This window comes from Dendrobates tinctorius, unplaced genomic scaffold, assembly GCF_039654945.1.
Source record: "Dendrobates tinctorius isolate UK_male_01 unplaced genomic scaffold, ASM3965494v1 ptg000126l, whole genome shotgun sequence".
NCBI lineage: Eukaryota > Metazoa > Chordata > Amphibia > Anura > Dendrobatidae > Dendrobates > Dendrobates tinctorius.
This window is the reverse complement of record NW_027361794.1, coordinates 12,509,750-12,536,303: the sequence shown is the minus strand read 5'-3', so window position 1 is coordinate 12,536,303 and position 26,554 is coordinate 12,509,750. Positions and strand designations below refer to the sequence as shown.

The 26,554-nt window shown below is 43.8% G+C and overlaps 1 protein-coding gene across 3 annotated transcripts in view; it reads right to left on the bottom strand.

Annotated features, from left to right (window-relative positions):
- The window catches only part of LOC141047289 (uncharacterized), a 147,521-nt gene that overhangs the window by 2,780 nt on the left and 118,187 nt on the right, over window positions 1-26,554 (bottom strand). For 2 of the 3 annotated variants that reach the window (XM_073542338.1, XM_073542339.1), the window contains exons 3-6: window positions 7,942-8,121; window positions 7,735-7,858; window positions 7,554-7,651; window positions 7,269-7,359 (exon numbers count right to left, since the gene is read on the bottom strand). The exons of the other annotated variant lie outside the window; for it this stretch is intronic. In XM_073542338.1, the coding sequence (XP_073398439.1) occupies window positions 7,269-7,359; window positions 7,554-7,651; window positions 7,735-7,858; window positions 7,942-8,121 (493 nt within the window). The remainder of the gene's footprint in view (window positions 1-7,268; window positions 7,360-7,553; window positions 7,652-7,734; window positions 7,859-7,941; window positions 8,122-26,554) is intronic. 3 annotated transcript variants of the gene reach the window in all.

Genomic DNA, 26,554 nt, shown 5'->3' with positions numbered 1-26,554 from the left:
AATTTTCACTCTCCAACATCCACTGCGTGTTAAAGAAGTTGTCCACTACTTTTTTTCTTAAATCTTCCTATTATGTGCCACTAAAAACATCCACTGTGTTTATTTTAGCAATATTACCTTTTATCATCCTCTCGCATCACATTTTCAGTGCTGGCTCCAACTCTTATGGGGTTAATCGACAACTTCCTTTTTCCTGACTGATTGTGCTCTAATACTACAAGTTCCATGATGCATTGCACTGGCCTGTAAGCCAGCAACAAGCACACCCACTGCAAACCACACCTAAACCCCTCCCTCCTCTATCTTCAATCTGAAGCATCTCATTGTAAGGCCCTGTGCACACGTTGTGGATTCTGCTGCGGATCCGCAGTTGATTTGGCCCTGCGCATCCGCAGCAGATTCTCCTGCGTTGTACAGTACCATAATTTCAATGTAAAACAAAAAACGCTGTGCACATGCTGCAGAAAAATCCGCAGCATAAACGCTGCGGGTTCGTTTCTGCAGCATGTCAATTCTTTGTGCGGATTCCGCAGGTGAAATCCACACAAAGGGTATGTGCACACAGTGTGGATTCTCCCACGGATTTTTCCACACAAAAACCTCAGCTCTTGGCATAAAATGCCGGTGCATTTATGCCGCGGCTTTGATGCGATTTTTCAGTGCGGTTTTGCCTGCGGATTTGTATGCGTTTTTGTAAGCTAAATAAAGATGTTATTTAACAAAAAAAAAAAAGATTTGTGATATCATTTCTGTCCAACCTCCTCTTTTACATTTGTCCAACCCACACTCCATTACACACAGATAGATATGGGATAGATAGACAGAAATAGAAAGAAAAGAAAGAGAATAGAAAGAAAGAATAGAAATAGATAGAAAGAATAAATAGAAATAGATAGATAGAAATAGATAGATATATTGAAATAATAGCTAGAAAGAATAGATAGAAAGAAAGCATAGATAGATAGATATGGGATAGATAGATATGGAAATATCTATGGATAATATTTATTTTTATATAGCGCTAATGGGTCGCCCCCACGCGGGCTTCACCCAGGGCAGCGGGGTTACTCGATACCGGCCCGATGTCAAGGCGGGAATGTGTCACAGCATCGGTGACCCGGTCCTTGGCCCTGGGCGCCCAATATCAATGGCGGTGATGTTAATGGTGTTAACGTTTATATGAAGAGTTCGTGACGCCACCCGTGGTGTTTGACAAGTAAGGTGGTAAGCCAACGCTGCATGCAGATCCGCTGGGACTGATGGTGTGGTGCAGCAGAGATGGTATAGCTCCCCTCAGGTGGAGCTGTAGTTCCAGGGCAATGTAGGTGCAATGGATGAGGAGAGGCGCAGAATGGTATGGAGGCTGGTGCCCAGGTGTAGTGGTGCGGGAATAACTGGAGGACACCAGAGCATGCTGTTCTAAAGCTTTACTCACTGTTTGCAGTTCACACAACTGCCTGCCTCCGCACTGTGTTCTCCAGGTCAGGGCTCCAGCCAACCTCCAGGCAGGATGATTCTCCCTTCCTGAACGACTCCTCCAATGCGCCTTTAGGTGCGAAGCACTTCAGTACTTAGTTACCCTGGAATGCCTCTCTCTAGGTGTTCCTAGTCTTTACTTGTATGACAGACAGCTGTAGCCTGCTCGGGGACTCCTCACTTCGTCCCGGCTCTCTATTCAGTTGCTGTTGTGTCCCAAGTCTATGATGGGAGCAAGGCGTTAGCGGCTCACTACTCCTCCGGTGTCTGTTGCCGGACATAAAGTTCCAATCAACTTCGGGGACCGGGCCCCGGCCTTTGCGCTCTCTGGCCTGGAAGGGTTCTCCCTCTTTCTCAACCTGCTTCCCACCGTCCTTCTATTCTCCTTCGTTCCGATCTGTTCTATCTCTCTTATGGAATCTGTAGTCTTCAGTCTACGTCTCTTTCTCCTTCTCTTCCTTCCCTGAGGAGCTCGTTCCACTAAGACCAGTCCTCAGCCTCTCCTGACTGACTACCTTCCTCCGCCTTGAGCTCCTCTCAGGCTGACCTGCTGTCAGCCTGCTCTCTCTCTGGGACTCACCCCAGACTGACCTTCTGTCAGACTGACCTGAAATCCTACACCTTTCCTCCCTTTTATATCTAACTCCACCCGCCTCCCCAGCACCTCTCGTGTTACGAAGCCAGGGACCACAAAAGGCACCCTATGACCTTTCCAGCATAAAGCATGGATGGGTCCCTGCTGAACTATCCTGTGTGTGGGGTGCAGGTGTGGAGCGTGGTCAGGAGTTCCCACCTTACCTGGATGGTGGGGCATTACACCTTAGGAGAAGGTGCAGTACCTCTGTGGCGACTGAAGCCTCAGGGGCGCCACACTAACATATTCCGCAGCCCTTTACAGTTTGCACACATTATCATCACTGTCCCCGATGGGGCTCACAATCTAAATTCCCTATCATTATGTCTTTGGAATGTGGGAGGAAACCGGAGTACCCAGAGAAAACCCACGCGAACAAGGGGTGAACATACAAACTCCTTGCAGATGTTGTCCTTGGTGGGTTTCGAACCCAGGACTCCAGCGCTGCAGTGCTATCCACTGAGCCACTGTGCGGCCCCCATATCCATAGATAGTTCCATAGATATATCCATCGATATTTCCATAGATATATCTAATAATTTTTCCATAGATACATCTATAGACATATCCATAGATATATCTAAAGATATACAGCCAACGGCCGGGGGCCAATATAGCCTGGGAAGGGGGTTATACCCATGGCCCCTTCCCAGGCTATGAATATCAGCCTGCAGCTGCCTGCATAGCATTTATTGGCTATTAAAATAGGGGGACCCCCCAAAAAAAATGATGAGGGGTCCACCTATATTTTACAGCCAGAAAGGCTATGCAGACAGCTGCGGGCTGATATTCATAGTCTAGGAAGGGGCCATGGATATTATCCCCCGGGCTACAAATACCAGCCCCCAGCCGCCCCAGAAATGGCACATCTATAAGATGCGCCAATTCTGGCACTTAGCCCCTCTCTTCCCACTCCCGTGTAGTGGTGGGATATTGGGTAATAAGGGGTTAATGTCACCTTGCTATTGGAAGGTGACATTAAGCCCGGTTAATAATGGAGAGGTGTCAATAAGACACGATCCATTATTAATCTTTTGAAAGGGTTAAAAAAAACACACACATACATAAGAATAAAGTCTTTCAATGAAATAAAACACAACACGGTTTTCATAGTTTTATTGCTCGCCCAGATCCAAGCGATGCCCTCGATCTCCTAGAATAAAAAGTAAAAAAATAAACCAACCGTATACTCCATGTCCGATGAAGTCCAATTAATAACGAGGGTCCCACGACGATCTCCCCTATAGAACAGTGACATCAGGTGAATACCCGACTATTCTTCTTACCATCTAACACCACAGAATAGCAGGTAACACCATAGTCCAAGCCTAGGGGTCCCAGTGTAAGTCCAGATCCATGTAAGGTTGTTTAAGGGCGATGAGCAAGGCCTGAGCAAGAGAAGATAATGCCAAACACGTTCATGATGGACATCTTTTGAGCTACCAGGTGACCACGAACAGTGCTCCCAATACATTGTGTCTGCAAATTATTCCAGCAAGATCTGCATTCAAATAGCTATATGGCGCTCCTTCCCTTCTGAACACTGCCATGTGCCCAGACAGTAGTGTACAACCATGTATAAAGTACTGTGCAAAATTGGAAAATAATTTGTAAGATCCATTTGTTTTCTATTATCCTTTGTGAATAATTCCAAAGTTATCACCACATAAAGTGACATTCATCTGATTTTAAAAATGGAGCCTGATTAGGAACACAAAACTGGCTGCGGGAAGAGGTTAAATCAGAGTATTTTGGACACTAATGTAAACAAAAAACTGTGATTATAGACAATAACACATCTACTGAAATGATCAAACCCAACAGTCTCCATCAGTAATAAATGAGTAACTAGTGGTGAAACCTCTCTGGGGTAATTAGAGTATGGGGCCTGGTGACTTCACAATCTAAACTATCTTAAGGGCCAATATTTTCTGTCAGATGAGTTTCAAGAAGAAATATTACACATTTAAAGAGAATTGTGTATAATAGTGCAGAGCTGAGATGTCCTAAAGTGAACCTGTCAGCAGGGTTGTGCACAGTAACCTACAGACACTGTCAGGTCGGCACCGTTATACTGATTACAATGATACCTTGGAAGATGAAATCCGTCTTGTGGTTGTAGTTTTATCTGTATTTGTAGTTTTCAGTTAATGAGATTCTTGTGCTTTGGGGTGGATCTGTGGGTGAGGCTTTATGTGGTGATCTGATTGCATATGGATCTGTATTGGCTTATGACAGGTTACTGATCCCTCAGGGACCTGCCCCCATTTTTACACAATGCATATAATAGCATTGATATTATTGTTGATAATGCCTATAATATTGTGGCTACTGTGAGGCTTAGAAAAAAATTACATCCAGAAAAATGTCACTGGCGGTGACGGCGCCTGCGCAGTAGCATCTATAGGAGATAGATGCTACTGGACAGGCGCTGCCGGTGTCATTTTGAGGGATGTAATATTTTTTCTACGCCTCATAATAGCCACAATATATTATAGGCATTATCAACAATAATATCAACACTATTATTTTCATTATGTAAAATAGGGGGCAGATCATTGAATCAGAGCACCACATAAAGCCCCACCCACAGCCCCACCTGTAGCCCCGCCCCAAAGCACGAGAATCTCAATAATTGAAAACTACTAATAAAGATTAAACAACAACCACAAGACGGATTTCTTCAATCCAGGTATCTATGTAATCAGTATAATGGTGCCGACCTGACGCTGTCTGTAGGTTACTGTGCACAATCCTGCTGACAGATTCACTTTAAATTTAGATCTTAGGCATTTGGAAGAGGCGATGGAGAGCTTTTTTTTAAGACTATCAGGGAGCTGCAGTCTCACATAAGTGAGGCCGACCCCATCACAATCAAACTATCATACAGAATGAACCTGTAAAAAAAAGACTTAGAATAAAAAATTATGTTACATCCCCAACAACAACGTAAATATGAAGGGAGAACACCAACACTAAACCAGAGCTGCACTCAATATGGTTATTATAGCTACTATGAGTCCAGACCAGAAGGGTAGAGAAATAATATTGCTCCCCATTTCAGGAGAGATTGTGCAGTAATCTGAATTCCTTAGGGTCGAAAACATAATGGAATTTATGATGTGGAGAGAATCCATGAAACCAGGGCTGGAGCCATGCCAACACATCTCCTGCAGGGGTGAATAAATGTATATTACAGCAATCAGCCACGCACAGCTTAGAGATATATCATGGCTCAGGTGTAATGGTTTTCCTGTAGTTTATCACAATCCTCCTTGAAATTAGTTAGTTTTAATACAAATTGAAAAGTCAGGATAAAGGGAAACTCTGTTGTTATTGTACAGAAATTCACACTTTGCCTCATTGCACATTTAAGGCCCCTACAGGTCAGTGTCTCCAGTACGTGTGGTGACAGTTTTCTCACGTACCGGAGACACTGACACACATAGACCCATTCAAATGAATAGGTCTATGTACATGTGCGTGTTTCTTCAGACATGGAGTACAGTGCACACTGTCCTCCGTGTACACGGACAGCCACTGGGGAAGTAATGCTACTGTAAGCCGCTGTTCCTCGGCGGCTGGTGCTGAACGCACCTGTCATTATTCTGCCCTGCCAGCCAGCAGGGGAGAATAAATGAGTGAAAAACCTGACATGGGGGTCACCCTTTTTTAATAAACCAACCAGACAAAACTTACAGGTGCAGGCTGCTATTTACAGGCTGGTAAGGGGCCATGGATTTTGGCCTTCCCAGCCTAAAAACAGCAGTCCGCAGCTTTCCAGAAAAGGCGCATCTATTAGATGCACCAATTCTGCACCAATTCTGAAGCTTTGCACAGTTCTTCCCACTTGCCCTGTAGCAGTGGCAAGTGGGGTAATGGGGGGTTAATGTCACCTTCCTATTTTAAGGTGACATTAATCCCGGCTTAGTAATGGAGAGGTGTCAATAAGACACCTATTTATTACTAATCCTATAGTACTGAAATAAATAAACACACACAGCTAGAAAAAAGTATTTTAATTAAATAAAACCAAAAACACAGTTTCTCATCTTTATTATACTCCTAATCCAGGTGACGCCCTCGATCTCCTGAAAGAATATTAAAAATAATAAAGCAACAATATACCACACCTGTCTGGCGTTCAGTCCCTCGCCGTAATCAATATCGGGGGGTTAATAAGTTTACAACCGCAGCGGTGCTAATGTGATCGTCCCGGCTGTAAACTACTAGGGAATGAATGAGAAGCAGCGGGTGCAGGCTCAGTAACTAGCGGTGACGTCACTGAGACTGCGCTCGCTGCCGGCTTGAACTCCTTTGACCTCAGTACCATGGGAAAATGCAAGTGATGAGGTCACGTCAGTACAGTGACCTCATCACTTTCATTCTCCCATGGTACAAAGGTCACAGAAGTTCAGTTTCAAATTCATTCATTCATTCATTCTCCTCTGCAGCAGAGGAAAGAAAGCTGGCTTTATCACCAGCAGCCGGGGAACAGTGCTTACTGTAGTGCTCTTCCCCGGCGGCCATCCGTGTGGTCCTGATGGGGCACAAGGGTGGCACACAGATGCCACACATCCTACACATATGGACACTGATATCTCCGGTATAGTTTTTTCCGGTACCGGAAATATCAGGATGTGTGAAACCATCCTAAGGTAGTTTATAATAAAAGCGAAGTTTGCCCACAAAGACTGGACATGGTCTTGTAGGGACCATATGAGCACATTCAGCAGCACTGATGGGGGAGAAGGTAGATTCATCCAATAAGATATCGGGGATCATGGAAGTCAAGAGCATCATTACCCTCCACTTTCTCTTACAGTCCAATCATAATACTTTTCTTCAAGCCATTTTCTAACTTGTCTGCACATTCTACATAAGCTGTCTTCTGGCTTTGTAGTTTACAGATCTGGGCAAGTAACAGTCAGAGTCTTCTAATCCCAGAGGGTAGGTGGATCTTCCAGGTGGTAAGTTTTATGGAAAAGGGCTTTCAATACAGAAAGTCAAGTTGAACAGTTTTGGGTGGAAGAGAATGTTGTAGTTGGGAGGCAAAATAATGAACATGGCAATACAGCTGGACTACACCACCGATAAAGCAGTCACAGCCGGTGACTGAGAGGAATCTTTGAATTTGCTTTTAGCGATTACTACTCACCTGGGTAGCCATATGTAGGAATTTCCTCTTTACACTGCTCATCACCCCTCAAATATGTCTCTGTAGTATTAATATGGGTCAGATCTTCACCCTGAAACATTGTAAAAGTCACAGACAGATGGAGAAGTCACATCTATGATCAGCTCTAATCCTGCCATCTCCACCGTTCTCATTACACAAGTATAAAACGTATAATACTGGTGGATAAAACAAGACTGAGCACAAGACCTTCACAGCCGTCTACATATCATAGGGGAGATCTCATGACACCTTCTCTCCATCTACCTGATGATCCTGAGGAACATTGGGATCTTCTTGTTTACAGCTCTGCGAAAGAAGAGGACGGGGACATCTCTCTGGTGTTGTTATCTTACTTGATAGGTCTGAAGAAAACACATATAGGGACTGAATTCATTCTTTACATACAGATAATTATAGGCTGCGTGTATTTTGTCCTGTCTATTACCTGGAGATGTGAGGGGCTGGGGAACCTCCATCATGACGTCCTTGTACAGATCTTTGTGTCCTTCTAAATACTCCCACTCCTCCATGGAGAAATAGACAGCGACATCCTGACACCTTATAGGAACCTGACACACACAATGATACCATCATCCCCCCGATTCCTTCACAGCGTTACTGTATAATGTCCCAGCATTCCCAGCAGTGTCACCTCTCCAGTCAGCAGCTGAATCAACTTGTAGGTGAGTTCTAGGATCTTCTGGTCATTGATGTCCTCATGTATCAGGGGGTGAGGTGGAGGCCCTGTGATTGGGCTCAGGGGTCTTCCCCATCCCTCAGACACAGGGTCCTGACAGCGTTCACTAGAGGTCTTCTTCACTACTGTGTAATCCTGGTTATGGAGAGACACATTAATAAATCTCACTACAGACATCTCCAGAGTCCTCACCTCTCCAGTTCTGTCCATCTGTTATTCCCATAGATAAGAATGATGTAACGTGACGTCATCAGAATCTCTCACCTCTCCAGTAAGCCGGAAGAGGATCTCTAGGGTGAGGTGTAATATCCTCTCCGCCATCTTGTCTCTGTCCATATCCATCCTTGATGGATAAATCAGGAAAATTCTCTTATATAGAAGATCTTCACTGAGAGGATCCGATATTGTAGAGACCTGAATGAGAAGATGAGCCGATGTAACATCATAAAAATCCTGTGTAATAATACAATTACTGGAGATAATAAGGGAAACATATGAGGAGATTTATTATTTTACAGTATTTAGTTTCCTTCTTTACATCTACTAATAAAACCTATATATTTAGGCCACAGACAACAAGCAGTTTCTCCCTCGGAGTCGGCAGCTGAATACGTTTCTCATAGACTCATCTTCCATAACGCTAATTCTCGTCTCATTTACCGACACTGGAATCGGCATTATCAATACTGCAGGAGATATTCATTACACGTGACAGGAGGAATAACTACTTCATGATGAGGACGACATCTTCATCTTCTACTACGGCTCTAGACACATATTTGGCCAGAGTCCGTCACTGACTCCATCCCCACCGGCCGTCTACATGAATGTTTCCAGTCTTCCCCGCACTGTAATCTTCTATCACGTTAGATCTCAGGTCTGATTCACACACAGAAGTTTGAGGCTTTTAAAAAAGCTTTTTTAATTGCACAAACAACATGGACAGAAATTATCTGATCCCAAACTCTCCATGTACAGTGATTTATGGGGTTTATTTCTGGCCTTAGGCTTTCCTATATTACAAGAAAAAAGCAGATATTGAAATGTTTCAAAAGAAAATTGGCTCCAGCAATTCTTGTAAAAAGAAAAAACATGGAAAAATCAGAAGGCACATTTTATTATTTTCTAACAACAAATGTTTAACCCTTTTGGGCCCCAGAACATAGATGTACACCAAAGGGATGGCACAGGTGCATAGAGGAAATGGAAAAAAAAAAATTCCAGCTTCCAAAATATCCAATTTATTTAGATAAAAGCAAAGTACAGTAAAATGAGAATCACATGGTAGTGAATAGCAGGCAACGCGTTTCGAACAGAAACTTGTTCTTTCTCAAAAGTGGTAGCTAAAAAAGCTGCCTCTTTATCGGATATTTTATCACTTAGTTTTTTCAATTCTAGTAATAAATCTCACACTTGGTTACACTATAGTGGTTTTTACCACTGTGGTACATCCAAGTGTAGAACATGTGTTCATTCATTTGATGCACATTCGTTTTGCGATAGCAAAAAGAAACAAGAATACAAACTATAACAATATATTAATTGTAATAGTATGAATGTGGTGTATTTAATTAAATCACTGATCAGAATCACTGATTGGGTGGATCAGGGAAATGCTGTAGATATAGTATATCTTGACTTCAGCAAAGCATTTGACAAAGTCTCTCATACAATCCTTATTGAAAAAATGGCTAAGTATGGAATGGACAAGGCAACTGTAAGGTGGATTCATAACTGGCTTAGTGATCGGACCCAAAGAGTGGTCGTAAATGGCTGCACATCCAGTTGGAAGAATGTCTCAAGTGGGGTACCACAGGGCTCTGTCCTGGGCCCTGTATTGTTCAACATCTTTATCAACGATTTAGATGAAGGAATTGAGGGTAAACTGATTAAATTTGATGATGACACAAAGCTAGGAGGGATAGCTAATACTAGAGAAGAGAGAGAGAGGATTCAAAAAGATTTAAATAAACTGGAGCAGTGGGCAGCAACTAACAGAATGGCTTTTAACAGGGAAAAATGCAAAGTACAGCATCTGGGCAATAAAAATGAAAAAAGCATATACAGTGGGGAAAAAAAGTATTTAGTCAGTCAGCAATAGTGCAAGTTCCACCACTTAAAAAGATGAGAGGCGTCTGTAATTTACATCATAGGTAGACCTCAACTATGGGAGACAAACTGAGAAAAAAAAATCCAGAAAATCACATTGTCTGTTTTTTTTTCATTTTATTTGCATATTATGGTGGAAAATAAGTATTTGGTCAGAAACAAGCAATCAAGATTTCTGGCTCTCACAGACCTGTAACTTCTTCTTTAAGAGTCTCCTCTTTCCTCCACTCATTACCTGTAGTAATGGCACCTGTTTAAACTTGTTATCAGTATAAAAAGACACCTGTGCACACCCTCAAACAGTCTGACTCCAAACTCCACTATGGTGAAGACCAAAGAGCTGTCAAAGGACACCAGAAACAAAATTGTAGCCCTGCACCAGGCTGGGAAGACTGAATCTGCAATAGCCAACCAGCTTGAAGTGAAGAAATCAACTGTGGGAGCAATAATTAGAAAATGGAAGACATACAAGACCACTGATAATCTCCCTCGATCTGGTGCTCCACGCAAAATCCCACCCCGTGGGGTCAGAATGATCACAAGAACGGTGAGCAAAAATCCCAGAACCACGCGGGGGGACCTAGTGAATGAACTGCAGAGAGCTGGGACCAATGTAACAAGGCCTACCATAAGTAACACACTACGCCACCATGGACTCAGATCCTGCAGTGCCAGACGTGTCCCACTGCTTAAGCCTGTACATGTCCGGGCCCGTCTGAAGTTTGCTAGAGAGCATTTGGATGATCCAGAGGAGTTTTGGGAGAATGTCCTATGGTCTGATGAAACCAAACTGGAACTGTTTGGTAGAAACACAACTTGTCGTGTTTTGAGGAAAAAGAATACTGAGTTGCATCCATCAAACACCATACCTACTGTAAAGCATGGTGGTGGAAACATCATGCTTTGGGGCTGTTTCTCTGCAAAGGGGCCAGGACGACTGATCCGGGTACATGAAAGAATGAATGGGGCCATGTATCGTGAGATTTTGAGTGCAAACCTCCTTCCATCAGCAAGGGCATTGAAGATGAAACGTGGCTGGGTCTTTCAACATGACAATGATCCAAAGCACACCGCCAGGGCAACGAAGGAGTGGCTTCATAAGAAGCATTTCAAGGTCCTGGAGTGGCCTAGCCAGTCTCCAGATCTCAACCCTATAGAAAACCTTTGGAGGGAGTTGAAAGTCCGTGTTGCCAAGCGAAAAGCCAAAAACATCACTGCTCTAGAGGAGATCTACATGGAGGAATGGGCCAACATACCAACAACAGTGTGTGGCAACCTTGTGAAGACTTACAGAAAACGTTTGACCTCTGTCATTGCCAACAAAGGATATATCACAAAGTATTGAGATGAAATTTTGTTTCTGACCAAATACTTATTTTCCACCATAATATGCAAATAAAATGAAAAAAAAAACAGACAATGTGATTTTCTGGATTTTTTTTTCTCAGTTTGTCTCCCATAGTTGAGGTCTACCTATGATGTAAATTACAGACGCCTCTCATCTTTTTAAGTGGTGGAACTTGCACTACTGCTGACTGACTAAATACTTTTTTTCCCCACTGTACATAATTATGGGAGGAATAGGGCTAAGCAACAGCACATGTGAAAAAGACTTGGTTATACTAATAGATCACAGACTGAATATGAGTCAACAGTGTGATGCAGCAGCAAAAAAAATCAAATGCAATTCTAGGATGTATTAACAGAAGCATACAGTCTAGATCACGTGAAGTCATTATTTCCCTCTACTCCTCTTTGGTCAGACCTCATCTGGAATACTGTGTCCAGTTTTGGGCGCCACATTTTAAAAAAGACATCAAACTAGGGCAAGTTCAGAAAAGAGCGACCAGAATGGTGACCGGTCTGCAAACCCTGTCTTATGAGGAAAGGTTGCAGGATTTGGGAATGTTTAGCTTGCAGAAGAGAAGACTTAGAGGAGACTTAATAGCTGTCTACAAATATCTCAAGGGCTGTCACATTGTAGAAGGATCATCTTTATTCTCATTTGCACAAGGAAAGACTAGAAGCAATGGGATGAAACTGAATGGGACGAGACACAGATTAGATATTAGAAAAAACTTTTTGACAGAGTGATCAATGAGTGGAACAGGCTGCCACAAGAGGTGATGAGTTCTACTTCAATAGAAGTTTTCAAACAGAGGCTGGACAGACATCTGTCTGGGATGATTTAGTTAATCCTGCTTTGAGCAGGGAGTTGGACCAGATGGCCCAGGAGGTCCCTTCCAACTCTACGATTCTATGAAATGTAAATGCAATTTGAATTATGTGGGCTGCATGACTTGATGCTTTAAGTTCGTATTTCTGAGAATATAACTGTATCCTCTTCTAGTGTAAATCGCTCTATGTCATTTGTATCCAAGCACTTTATCTCTCACCACCAGAGAAGCACGGAGTCTCTGCAAGTATTCGGCATTGAGAAATTGACACCGCTATCCAGCGGAGGGGATCTTAAGAGATGCTTAATGACGCGTGAAGCGTATTGGATGTTTTGCCTCAACATTTGTCATCCTGAAGGGCTAAATGCAAGAAAAGAGATTATGTTCCACCATTAGGGCTATTGCGTATGTTACATCACTTTTTACGTGTAGCGTGCTGTGTTTTTTCACTTTCTTTTGTGCTTTTAAATTATTGATTTGTTCTATGTATCATGTGATTGGTAAAGAGCTGTCATTGGCTGTGGTGGGTATATTATTGTACCGTGACCTATGCTTAGAAGCTTTTGAGAAAGAACAATTTACTGTTCGAAACGCGGTGCCTGCTATTCACTACCATGTGATTCTCATTTTACTGGACTTTGCTTTTATCTAAATTAATTGGATATTTTGGAAGCTGGACTTTTTTTCTATTTGCTCTATGTTACTGACGAGAAGACTGCACGTGGTCCGTGCTTCGCACAACACATGCCTGACAGGTGGGCTAGATTTTGCTTTGTTCTATGGCACAGCTGCGGTTGCAACAAAAACCCTGGCAGTTTAACCACTTGCTGCGGTCAAAAGCAGACATGGCATCTAAGAAGGTGTTACAGAGTCCGGCTGAATGCCCTCCGCCTCCAAGTACTCGATAGTATGGGGCAGTCTGGTTACTGTTATGAGCTCATTTTCTGCTCCACCAGCTGGGAGTTCTTCTTCCGTTCTCCCTCTGGTAGTGACAGGAGGTAGTGAAGTTAGTTTAATTGGCAATGGTCTGCCACCTGACGAGGAGGATAGTGATTGGATCTCCGGAGTATCAGACTGGATATAAGACAGCCAATGCCCTATCCTGTTGCTGGTGATTCAGTCTGTTTCTCAGGTCTTGGACTTCAGCTCTGCTCCAGTCATCTCAAGTTAAGTTTGTTTTTTCTAATGTTCACACTTGCTCATGTTGGTCAACTCAGTTTTTGTGTGGTCAGCCAGCCCGGCTGGGCTGTGCTGAATTTCCACTCTTATTTGCTAATTTGCCTTTTTGTCCTTTATTAGATTGGCCTCTTTTTGCTCTGTCTCAGAATATTCCAGAGTGCTGATATAGTGGGAGAAGTCTAGTGACTTCAGGGTTAATTTTGCTATCAGAAGCGTTGGACATTATTTTTGGTAGGGTTTTTTGGCAGATTGCAGACAGTATCTTTCCTTTCCTGTCCTTTCAAGTTAGTTTGGCCCCATCGTTTGCTCAGCCTATTTTTCTGCCTTTGTTTGTGTTTTCATCTTGCTTCACCGTCAATACATGTGGGGGGCTGTCTTTCCTTTGGGATCTGCTCTGGGGAGTTAGTTTTCCTCTTTCCTTACTTTAGGCTTATTTAGCTCTCCGGTTGTGACGAGACGTCCAGGACCACCGTAGGCATGCTCCACGACTGCTTCTAGTTGTGTGTTAAGATCAGGGCTCTGCAGTCTGCATAGTTACCAACCTCTCTGGTTTTCTGAGACTTAGCGTGTTTTGCTTTTTTCCTCCTCGGTGACCCATTCATAATACTATGATGCTTACATGCCTAATAATTTTGTGTGGCCTGCAATGTATGAAGGTCTATTAGGCCAGGCCAGAGGCAGAGGCTTTTATCTCCCCCATACACATTAGACTAAAGTTACATGAAAGCACTGATTTCTGGGGGCTTGGTCGACCATATAATGTATTTGGGGGCCTCCCGACAGGTGATGTCAGGGTAGAGAAAGATCTAGTATCCTGAATTTCAGATGATAATCCGTTTGTTTTTCCTGTAGATAATCCTCCGCTAGAGGAGTCTGGAGGAGGCAAAAGGTGGTTAAAAAGGTGCAACCCTTTATTCAAGGGAACAGTATCCACAACGGTGAACCGCCGTTTTCATCAGGTGGCATGGGAAATAAGGGGGTGGTGGTGTATTTAAAGGGAGGAAAGCCAATGAAAACAAGTGGACAATTGAACAATGAAGCAATAATTAAAACAAAACACACACTGATAAAATGTCGAAAATAGTTGTAGAAAAAAGGAATACATAAAATATTAGAAGTGAAATAGAAACATGCCAAAAACAGAAACATATAAAAGGGAATAATATATAATAATGAAATGCTGGACTGTTATTTGTTACCTAACTGCATTGTCTATGGTCAAATTTAACCCTTCTGGAGCCAGTGTTCCTAATTTAAAAATCCAATAGCTTTCTCTGTTGATAAGGCTTCTGAATCGATCTGGGACATTATCAGCTATATGGTCAATAATTATAAGACTTAAAAATCTAGGATCCTTCTGGTGTGTCACACAGAAGTGCTTAGATACACTGCGTAGTAAGTAACCATTGCTAATATTGCGGCGGCGTTTCTTAAGACGAGCATGCATTGTTTGAATGGTGCGGCCCACATATTGAAGGCCGCAAGTACATTGTAATAGATAAATTACAAAGATAGATTGACAGTCCACACGACAATTAATAGTACAGCTGGTGCCTGTTGTGTTCCATGTAAATTGTTTTGTTCCATGGACAATTGAGGAGCAACATAAACACTTCGGGGTTTTACAAGCAAAACAACCGGGGTTTAGAGTAATGTTAGTTACCAAGGGATGAGGATTCAATGTGGGGTTGCTTTGAGCAAATAAATTACATAAATTGCGATTTCTTCTAAAAATGGATCTTGGTTTTTTGGTGAGATGTCTAGAAAGAATTGGGTCACCTTTTAAAATGAACCAGTACCTTCTAAGCAAATTTTGAATCAATACATGAGAATAATTATAGGTGGTGACAAAACTCCATTTGACAAGTTCTGAGGTAGTGGTGCCCTTATTCACCTTAGCATTAATATTATTGATACAGTCCTCTTGGGAGAAGGACTTGACTTTAAAAAAGGCATCCCAGATTAGTTTTTTTGGGTAACCCTTTTGCTGAAAACGTTTATTAAGAATCTTAGATTCATCTAAGAAATCACATTGATTTATGCAGTTTTTTGGATTCTCCAATACTGACCATAGGGTATACAGTAGGGTGACCGCAAAAAATCGATGTCGGAATTTTGTCCGTCTGGACCCCACAAAACGATTCCCCTTTCCAGATATTGAGATAGCCAAAATTTGAGCTCGATCAAACGACGTTAACCCGTGCCGCTCGTCGCTCAAAGTTTGAAAAAATCCAAATTGAGGTATTTTAAGATTTAGGTATTTTGCATAGTCTGTTAGACTATAAAGAATGTGACAACAACATTGCAGAAATAGCCCTGACCAAATTTTCGAACCATTTGTGGTATTTGAATGCAGAGTTGGTGGGATTATCGTTTTTTGATCCCACCATTACAGACAATGAAAAGTTGTTAATGGCTAATAAATTGCTCAGTAGCACAGATGAACCATCAGAGCACGCTAGGGTTGTAAATCCAAAAGTTAGGAAAGAAAAATTAAAAGAGGTAGGAAGTAACCGACTTTAACGACCTTCTGACAAAAGATGAAGAACAAAAGCAATATGTCCTGAAAGTTGTAAGCAAATGCCGAGCATTATATTCTGACGTTTCAAAAACTACTTTAACAAAAGCTCTAGAATAGATTAGATAACTATGTAAAATTATCAACTCATGTAGGTTAGCGTGCTCTGATGGTTCATCTGTGCTACTGAGCAATTTATTAGCCATTAACAACTTTTCATTGTCTGTAATGGTGGGATCAAAAAACGATAATCCCACCAACTCTGCATTCAAATACCACAAATGGTTCGAAAATTTGGTCAGGGCTATTTCTGCAATGTTGTTGTCACATTCTTTATAGTCTAACAGACTATTCAAAATACCTAAATCTTAAAATACCTCAATTTGGATTTTTTCAAACTTTGAGCGACGAGCGGCACGGGTTAACGTCGTTTGATCGAGCTCAAATTTTGGCTATCTCAATATCTGGAAAGGGGAATCGTTTTGTGGGGTCCAGACGAACAAGATTCTGACATTTTTTCCCCCCATATGAGATCCGGTCACCCTAGTATACAGTATATATGTACTATATATACACCATAGGATATATTGGTAATCCATTTCGGTAGGTGGCCACTATTGAAACAAAGGTAACTATTTCCATCAACACGTTTGAAATGTGTTGAAGTAAAAAACTTTCCTGTTGCATCCACTTGCACCATTAGATCAAGTAATTGAATGGCTGTGCCAGACATTGAGGCTGAAAATGTGAGGCCCCAAAGATTTTTATTGAGCGTTTCAATGAACCCAAAGGCCTCATTTTTAGACCCAGTCCAGATAAAAAATAGGTAATCAATGAATCGACGGTAAAAAGCTATTCACTCATGAGCCAAGAGGGACTGTGTGATGAAGACTGTCTTGAAGACCCCCATAAAAAGATTTGCGTAACCTGGGGTGAATCTAGTCCCCATCGCGCAGCCCTTTAACTGACGGTATATGGAATTTTCAAAATGAAAAAACATTATTATTAAGATTAAAATTAATGGCATTTTTCAAAAATTCTTTTTGTACAACTGGCATTTGATCATCTTAAAATAAAAAATGGTTGACAGAATCCAAACCAAGATTGTGAGGTATGGTACTGTACAATGCATTAACATCCATAGTAAGGAGGACACAATTAGGTAGAGGAGAAATTGACTGAAGATGATCAATCAATTGAGAAGAGTCCATGAGGTAGGAATCCAAAATTAAAACGTATTTTTGAAGGAATAAGTCAATATAGTGAGATAGATTAAGTTATAGATCCAATACCAGAAATTATAGGTCGACCGGAGCGTCTTATAATCTGCGAAATATGGTATATATTACTAGTAATATAGTGGTATGGCTGGTATAGTGTAATGGTTAAGTGCACATCCTATGACATGGCCCTGTGGAAAAATAAATTATATACCAAGGCTCCTAAGACTATAATACACTAGAATTACCAAATCTAGGTGGCTGTTATTACGTTGTGGTTAAGGTGCACAACCACCAATGTGGGAGACTGGGGTTCATATCCCAGTTCTGCTCTGTTGGAAATAATATACCTGTAGTGGTCCTTGGGCACTAACACTATAGCGCCTACCTCAATGAGTCTTATTTTTCATTATCTACAGTATATTTATTTTAGTGCATTATATATTTGCTCTAAACCCAGTTCTGCTCCGTTGGAAATAATATACCAGTAGTGGTCCTTGGGCACTGACAACTGTGCCATGCTGGTGACCTGGCCGTGACCTGCCTAGGAATCGGAGCTGTGAGCTCCAATCCCAGGCAGTTGCCATGGTTACCAGGCAGAGCAGGGATTGGTGGATCGATGATATCATTCGATCCCACCAATGATAGGTCACAGCATCGATGTGACCGCTCTGTGACCTGTCCCTGACCTGCCTGTGACCTGTCTGACTTCTCTGCAGGGGTCCTCACTCTAGCTGAGGATTCCTGCAGAGAGGTCAGAAGCAGCAAGAACTCTTGTGCTGGTTATTGTGGTGCCACAGCAACCTGTAGCATCACAATCCCTGCAGAAAAAATAAGAGAGAAGAAAGAAAAAATGCCAACTGTAAGTGATCCCTGATCCCCTGCCTCTATATATCTTCATCCCCCCCATCCCCCTCTTTTTTCTGCATCTGTCTCCAGTCTGTTCCGCAGCCAAAAGGGACCACCCCACAGTCGGCACACGTTACTACAAGTGGCGTAGTCGACAGGAACATCACCGTCAATACACCAACGCCAGCGGTGAGACCGCGCCGAAGATTTAAAGGACCTGAGTTAAACAGGTTGAAGATTGTGCCTGAGTGGATTACAATTTAGGACTGTGATTGACCTTGTTGAAAGCAACCCTGAAACAGACTTTGCGCACCTAAAGAAATGGCGACTGTCGGGATAGAGGAGGTTGGCGCTAAATTGGACTACCAGGGGCAGCAATGCCGAACCCGCCCCTGGGAGGAGCGGTGTACTACAAATGACAGCGGCCCCTTCCCACTGAACGCTGGAAAATGGTTGCAGGGGCCGGCCGGCCAATGCCCCACCTTGGAACAGGAGTGACACCACTTATCAGGCTGGGTGCAGCTGCTTGGTGCCATTGAGCCCCGGAAGAACGGACAAGATGCAACGCTGCAGCTGCCGTGGCCTTGGACGTGTGGAGTGAAGATGGCGGCGGGAGGTTGAGCCTGGGAGTCACAGCCGGTGTACTGGACACTTTCCCCGAAAGAAGATCCCCGGACTGAGCTGGAACTGCCAAGACCTGGACCTGCGGAGCGGAGGAGGCGTGACCGCCCGCAGCACCGGCCGTGCCAACGTGGCCATTGGAAAAGACGTGTCCTGCAGAACCATCGGGCTGAGGCCGGTCCTGCCGGATGGCGGGATCAAGAACAGCAGCGGACACCAGGCGACGGGACCAGAAGCAGCAGAGGAACGGCGGGGATCTTCCCGCGGGTGCGGGCAGACGACAACGAGCCTGCCCAGCAGGAGGAGGCCGGTGACATCTTGGAGGCTCCGGTCACTCGGGTGCCCGGGTTGCTGGAGGAGCTGCGGAGCAGCCTAAAGGAGGCCATGGTGCAGGGGAAGGTGAGAGACTCCCCGCCCTGGCCGGCGGCACCTCAGGCAGCCCCCCGTTTTCCCGCCCCTTCCAGACGCTAGGCCCAAAATCACCGATAGTGATTTCCAGCCTCCCCGCCCAGCTTCGCCCTGTCATACATTACCAGCCCAAGGGGGTGCAAGGCCTAAGGTCCGCGCACCTGAGTCTCAGCCTCCCCACCCGGCCTCCCCTCACTCTCTCACCCGACGAATCCGTGACCTATGCTGGGCCAGCTGCCATCCACACCATCGACCCCCAGCCTCCTCGCCGGCTTCTCCCCGTCGCGCATCACCGGTGCAGAGCAGGACTGCGGCCTACACGGGGCCGTCGGTCTGGATTGCCGATATCATCGCTCAGAAAAAGAACAAGGAGAGGGAGATCTTGGCAGCCCTCCATGAGAAGGGGGAAACTGCCATGTCTATCCCCTGGAGCCACGGGCGACTCGCTTATTCCAATGTTGAGCGGGCCTACGGGTTTATTAGAGAGGCAGAGACTGGCCACAAAGTTTACCTCAATGCAGCCTCCATTAAGCATGGGTGGGTCCTGCAGTTGTGGGACTGTGTGTCCTTCTACAAAGAGTACTGTCCCTGTGGCTACTATGTGGCAGCTGTAATTGTGTACCCCGGAGAATACGGAACCCCGTGAAGGGGAGGTGGACTCCTGGGTCTCGGACCCTAAGGACACTCATGACCCAGGGACTGCCAGACATCCCGGGGGTTCCACTGCTGTGGCGTTCCCTTCTGCAGGCACAGAACATCGGCCACCAGGAGATGGCTCGGAGCACCGTTGATGTTCATGGACTACCAGGACTGCTGTGCGCCATTGCTCAGCTTAGGGGACTGTTCTACATCCCCTCGGGGTAAGAGAAACCCTGTTCCTGATGCAGTAGGGATGTGAATGGGGGTACTGTCCACAAAGGAAGGGGGCGCTCGTGTTTACAAATAGTTATAAAAAAACAAACAAAAAGGAAAGAGTTAGTTAATAATGCCGGTTAAATAAATATTTAAAGGTATAAGTAATGAAGCATATTTAACGGATAATAATTTAAATGTTGCCAGAAAATTGGTAAAGTTGTTATATGAAAAATGTGTTCAAGAAGGAGGTCCAAAATGTGAAGAAGAGGAAAATAAAATGCTTGCCATGTCTAATTATAAAAGAAGGCACAAGATGATTTATGGAATTGGAACAGACAGTGATCAACAGGTCAGGTCCTAGGTGGGAGAATACCCAAAACGAAGAAGGGGGGAATGGTGACCTGGTAGGCCAGAGCCTCGGTCATTTCGCCCCAGGGCTGAAAACGGTTCTGAAAGTGAGAAAAGTGGGGGAGAGCACCCGTTGAGGAGTCTGGGTGGTCCTACCCCAATGAATGGGAATTGTCATAGAGGCATAAGTGCCGGCAGGTAGCTGTAAACTACTTGGAGCATGATTGCTCCTGGCTCTGTCCACCATCCTGTGTAGTACTAGAGGGCTCCGGGCTCTGCTTGGCAATCGGCCACATAGACAAAAAGAAAGTAGGGAAGTACAAAAAGGGAAAACGAAGGATACGGGATTGTCGGGGACAACAATGGTCAAAGGAAGGGGTATGTAGGGGGTGGACTGACCTATGGACCTGCGAAAATGAGGATGAGTGACCTCATGGAGATCAACATCCAACACTGCGGAGACACCATCACATGTTTCTCAACGCAGTGATTCTAGAGCAATGTCCCCATCCCTTATGGGAAATATGCAAAAACATGTAAATCAACAGCCGCGGAGACACCATCACATGTTTCTCAACGCAAGCAATGACTAGCCAGGTCTTTCACCGGGAAGGAACAACCACGGGAAGGGCAGTCTCCAATGAAGGAAACCACCTATGCCAAAACATGGTATCCATCCACAGACAGCTGTTTCGGGGTATTGCACCTCATCAGTGTGGAGTAGGAAACTGGCTAGTAGGAGTAATGCCTAGTAAAAGACTGCGAAAATGAGGATGAGTGACCTCATGGAGATCAACATCCAACACTGCGGAGACACCATCACATGTTTCTCAACGCAAGCAATGACTAGCCAGGAACAACCACTGGTTTCGCAGTCTTTTACTAGGCATTGCTCCTACTAGCCAGTTTCCTACTCCACACTGATGAGGGGCAATACCCCGAAACAGCTGTCTGTGGATGGATACCATGTTTTGGCATAGGTGGTTTCCTTCATTGGAGACTGCCCTTCCCGTGGTTGTTCCTTCCCGGTCCAAATGGCAATGCTCAACGCATTCCTGCTGTCACGATGTGCACGCCACACCGATACGTCATACCTTCAGTTCCAGGAGGTAGTGGTTAAGGCCCTGATGTTTGGCACTCCGGAAGGAGCGGGCCCCAGTACTTCCGGAACTGAAGGTGCTCGTATTGTACCAGGTCAGCATTACCCAGGGGAGGTCCCACAAACTGCAAAAAGAGGTAAATCTCAAAAAAGGTGCCGAGTGTGTTACAAAAACGGAATACGCAAGGACACCATTTATCAATGCAACACCTGTCCCGAAAAACCTGGCCTGTGTATGAAGGATTGCTTCAAATTGTACCACATCTCAATGCACTACTAAATTACTTTACCGGCAACATTAGATTAGTTGGGGCACATCTAGATAAGTTCCTTGGGGTCTAGTTTCCAAAACAATGTCACTTGTGGGTTTTTTTACTGTTTAGGCACATCAGGGGCTCTGCAAACAGAAAATGACGCCCGCAGACCATTCCATCAAAGTCTGCATTCCAAAACATAGCTCCAATCCGAGCCCCGACATGTGCTTAAACAGTTTTTTTCCTATATGTGGGGTACCAGCGTACTCAGGACAAATTGCACACCAACTTTTGGGGTCCAATTTCTCCTGTTTCCCTTTGGAAAATTAAAAATTGGGGACTAAAAGATCATTGTTGTGGGCACAAAATAGGATTTTTTATTTTCACGCCCAGGCAGTATAAACTTTAGTGAAACACTAGGGGGTTCAAAGTTCTCACCACACATCTAGATAAGTTCCTTAGGGGGTCTAGTTTCCAAAATGGGGTCACTTGTGGGGGGTTTCCACTGTTTGGGCACATCGGGGGCTCATCAAGCGCAACATAGTGTCCGATCTCAATTCCAGCCAATTTTAGGTTGAAAAAGTCAAGCGGCGCTGCTTCCCTTCTGAGCCCTGCCGTGCGCCCACACAGTGGACCCCCCCACATATAGGATATCAGCGTACTCAGAAAAAATTGGACAACAACTTTTGGGGTCCAATTTCTCCTGTTAACCTTGGGAAAATAGAAAATTGTTGCTAAAAGATCATTTTTGTGACTGAAACGTTAAATGTTAATTTTTTCCTTCCACGTTGCTTCTGCTCCTGTGAAGCACCTGAAGGATTAATCTTCTTAAATGTGGTTTTGAGTAGCTTGAGGGGTGCAGTTTTTAGAATGGTGTCACTTTTGGGTATTTTCTGCCATATAGACCCCTCAAAGTGACTTCAAATGTGAGATGGTCCCTAAAAAAATGATTTTGTAAATTTTGGGGTAAAAATGAGAAATCGCTGGTCAAATTTTAACCCTTATAACTTCCTACCAAAAAAAAAATTTTGTTTCCAAAATTGTGCTGATGTAAAGTAAACATGCGGGAAATGTTATTTAGTAACTATTTTTTGTCACATAACTCTCTGGTTTAAGGGCATAAAATTCAAAGCTTGAAAATTGCAAAATTTTCAAAATTTTTGCCATATTTCCATCTTTTTCATTAATAAACGCAATTTGTAGCGAAGAATTTTTTTCACTAAAGTGAAGTACAAAATGTCACGAGAAAAACTCATGAAATAGGCTTGGACAGAAATGATGGTACCCTTAATATTTTGTCTCACGACCTTTTGAGGCAATCACTGCAATCAAACAATTCCTGTAACTGTTAATAAGATTTCTGCACCTCTCGACAGGTATTTTGACCCACTCCTCAAGAGCTAACCGCTCCAGTTGTCTTGTGTTTGAAGATTGCCTTTTTCAGACGGCATGTTTCAGCTCTTTCCAAAAATGCTCAGTAGGATTTAGGTCAGGGCTCATAGAAGGCCACTTCAGAATAGTCCAGTGTTTTCCTCTTAGCCATTATTGGGTGTTTTTAGCTGTGTGTTTTGGGTCATTATGCTTTTGTAAGACCCATGACCTGAAACGGAGACTAAGCTTTCTGACACTGGGCAGCACATGTCTCTCTAGAATCCCTTGATAGTCTTGAGATTACATTGTACCTTGCACAGAATATAGACACCCTGTGCCAGATGCAGCAAAGCAGCCCTAGAACATAATGTAGCCTCCTCCATGTTTTACAGTAGGGAGAGTGTTCTTTTCTTGATATGCTTCATTTTTCCATCTGTGAACATAGAGCTGTTGTGACTTGCCAAAAAGTTCCATTTTTGTCTCATCTGTCCATAGGACAGAAGCTTTGTGGCTTGTCAACATGTAGTTTGCCAAATTCCAGTCTGTTTTTTTTCAATGATTCTTTTTAGCAACAATGGTGCCCTCCTTGGTCGTCTCCTATGAAGTCCACTTTGTCTCATACAATGACGGATGGTGCGATCTGCCACTGATGTTCCTTGAGCTTGAAGTTCACTCCCTCTTGGGTGTGCCTAAATAATCTAGGAGGCAGGTGCATGTGGCCATATATACAAGTCCTGAGTAGAGATGAGCGAGTATACTCGTTAGGATTCGGTACTCAGCAAGTAATACGGTACTCGCGGTACTCGAATCCTGGCGAGTATTTCACTACTCGCCTCGCAATATTCGGCACAGCCCTCAGTCCCAGCACAGTCCTCGCACAGCCCGCACAGTCCTCTCACAGCCCAGCACAGTCCCTGCACAGTCCCCACACAGTCCAGCACAGTCCCCGCACAGCAAAGCACAGTCCCCACACAGCCCAGCACAGTCCCCACACAGCCCAGCACATTCCCCACACAGCCCAGCACAGTCCCCACACAGTACCTGTACAGCCCAGCACAGTCCCGCACAGGCCAGCATAGTCTTCACACAGTCCCCACCCAGCACACACACACAGCCATTACTCACATTTCCCATAGACTTACATTGGACTTGCTACTCGTTACGAGTACCCGAGTATTAGGAGGTACTCGTAACGAGTACATCGAGTCCGAGTATTTCACTACTCGCTCATCCCTAGTCCTGAGGTTTTAAAATTGGAATTATGTATGGGCACTACAATAGCAGTTTGCAATTTTCACTGAGCAACACCCATTGCTGTTTAAGTCTGTAAAACACCCATAGAGTCAAAATTGTGCCTTTAACTGTAGATAAATTCCCAGAGGGGTACGATTTCCAAAATCCGGTAACTTAAGGGGGGGATTCAGCTCTTAGGGGCTCTGTATATGGAATGCGCAAACTACAGTGGGGAAAATTAGTATGTGACACACTGCCGATTTTGCAAGTTTTTCCACCTACAAAGAATGGAGAGGTCTGGAATTTTAGGTACACTTCACCTGTGAGAGACAGAGTCTAAAAATAAAATCCAGAAAATCACATTGTATGTTTTAAATAATTAGATTGCATTTTACTGCATGAAATAAGTATTTCATCACCAAGAATTTTGGCTCTCACAGACCTGTTAGTTTTTCTTTAAGAAGATAACTACTCTGTACTCATTACTTGCACCTGTTTAAACTCATTAGCTGTATAAAAGACACCAGTCCACACAATCACACTCACTGGGAACAAAACTGTAGACCTGCTCAAGGCTGGGATGAGCTACAGGACAATAGGCAAGCAACTTGGTGAGAAGGAAAAAACTGTTGGCAAAATTATTAGAAAAATGGAAGGAATACAAGATAACAGCCAATCTTCCTCAGCCTGGGGCTCCATGCAAAATCTCGCCTCGTGGGGTAAGGATGATTCTGAGCAAGGTCAGGAATCGGCCCAGAACTACACAGGAGGACCTGGTCAATGCCTTGAAAAAATCTGGGAACACAGTCTCAAACATTACCGTTATTAATACACCACACCGTCATGGATTAAAATCCTGCATGGCACACAAGGTTCCCCTTTTCACGCCAGCAGGCCATGTCCAGGCACATTTGAAGCACACCAATGACCATCTGGATGAATCAGAGTTGGCATGGGAGAAGGTCATGTGGTCAGAAGAGACCAAAAGACAACTTTTTGGTATCAGCTCCATACACTATGTGTGGAGGAACAAGAAGGATGAGTATAACCCTGAAAACACCATCCCAACTATGGAGCATTGTAGGGTAAACATTATACTTTGAGGGTGCTTTTATGCAAAAGGGACAGGATGATTGCACCGAATTGAAGAAAGGTTGGATGGGGTCATGTATCGGGAGTTTTTGGCCAACAGCCTCCTTCCTTCAGTAAGAGCATTAAAGATGGGTCAAGGCTGGGTCTTCGAGCAGAACAATGACCCGAAACACACAGACAGGGCAACTAAGGGGTGACTACTTAAGAAGAATTTCAAGGTCCTGGAGTGGCCTAGCCAGTCTACAGACCTGAACCCAACAGAAAATCTTTGGATTGAGCTGAAACTCAATGTTACCAAGCGCCCACTCCAAAAACTGAAATACCTGGAGAAGATCTGTATGGAGGAGTGGGCCAAAAATCCTGTTTTTCTATTGTATCAAATACTTATTTCATGCAACAAAATTCAAATTAATTATTTAAAAATCATACAATGTGATTTTCTGTTATTTTTATTTTTAGATTTTGTCTCTCACAGTTGAAGTATTCCTACAATAAAAATTACAGACCTCTCCATTCTCTGTAGGAAAACGTGCAAAATCTGCAGTGTATCAAATACTTATTTTCCCCACTGTATCCTAAGACAATTTGTTCTCCAAGAATCAAATAGCGCTCTTTCCCTCCCGAGTCTCGCCGTGTGGGTATGAAGTACTGTACAGTCACATATGGGGTATTCCCACATTGATCTGATATTGTCTGATGAATTTTGGTGCCATTTTTACCTATTTCTCCTATTTCTCCTTGTAGAAAGGTAAAAATGGGGTAAAACTATTTTTTGTGGCAAAATGTAATTATTTTTTCTTCATCGCCCAATGGTATAAAATTCTGGAACAAAGATGAACTAATCAAGAGGTGGAGTTTGTAAAATGGTGTCTCTTATTGGGGGTTCTGCTGTTCTGGGACTCTGATAATGTGACATGGCCCCTCAGACCGTCGCTCCTTCCCTTCTGAGCTTTGCACTGAGCCTCAAAAGTAGTTTTCCACCACTTATGGGGCATTGGCGCACTCAGGAGAAATTGGGTAACAAATTGTTTTTGTTTTCTCCCATTATCCCTTTTGAAAATGACAGACTTGGGGACAGAGCAACAATTTAGTGGAGAAGAATGGTCGTATCTCATTTACTCAGCTCAATGTTATACAATTCTATGACTCCCCTGAGGGATAGATATACTCACTGCTCCCCGAGATGAATCCTCCAGAGGTGGAGTGTGTAACATGGGGTCACTTGTGGGGTCTCT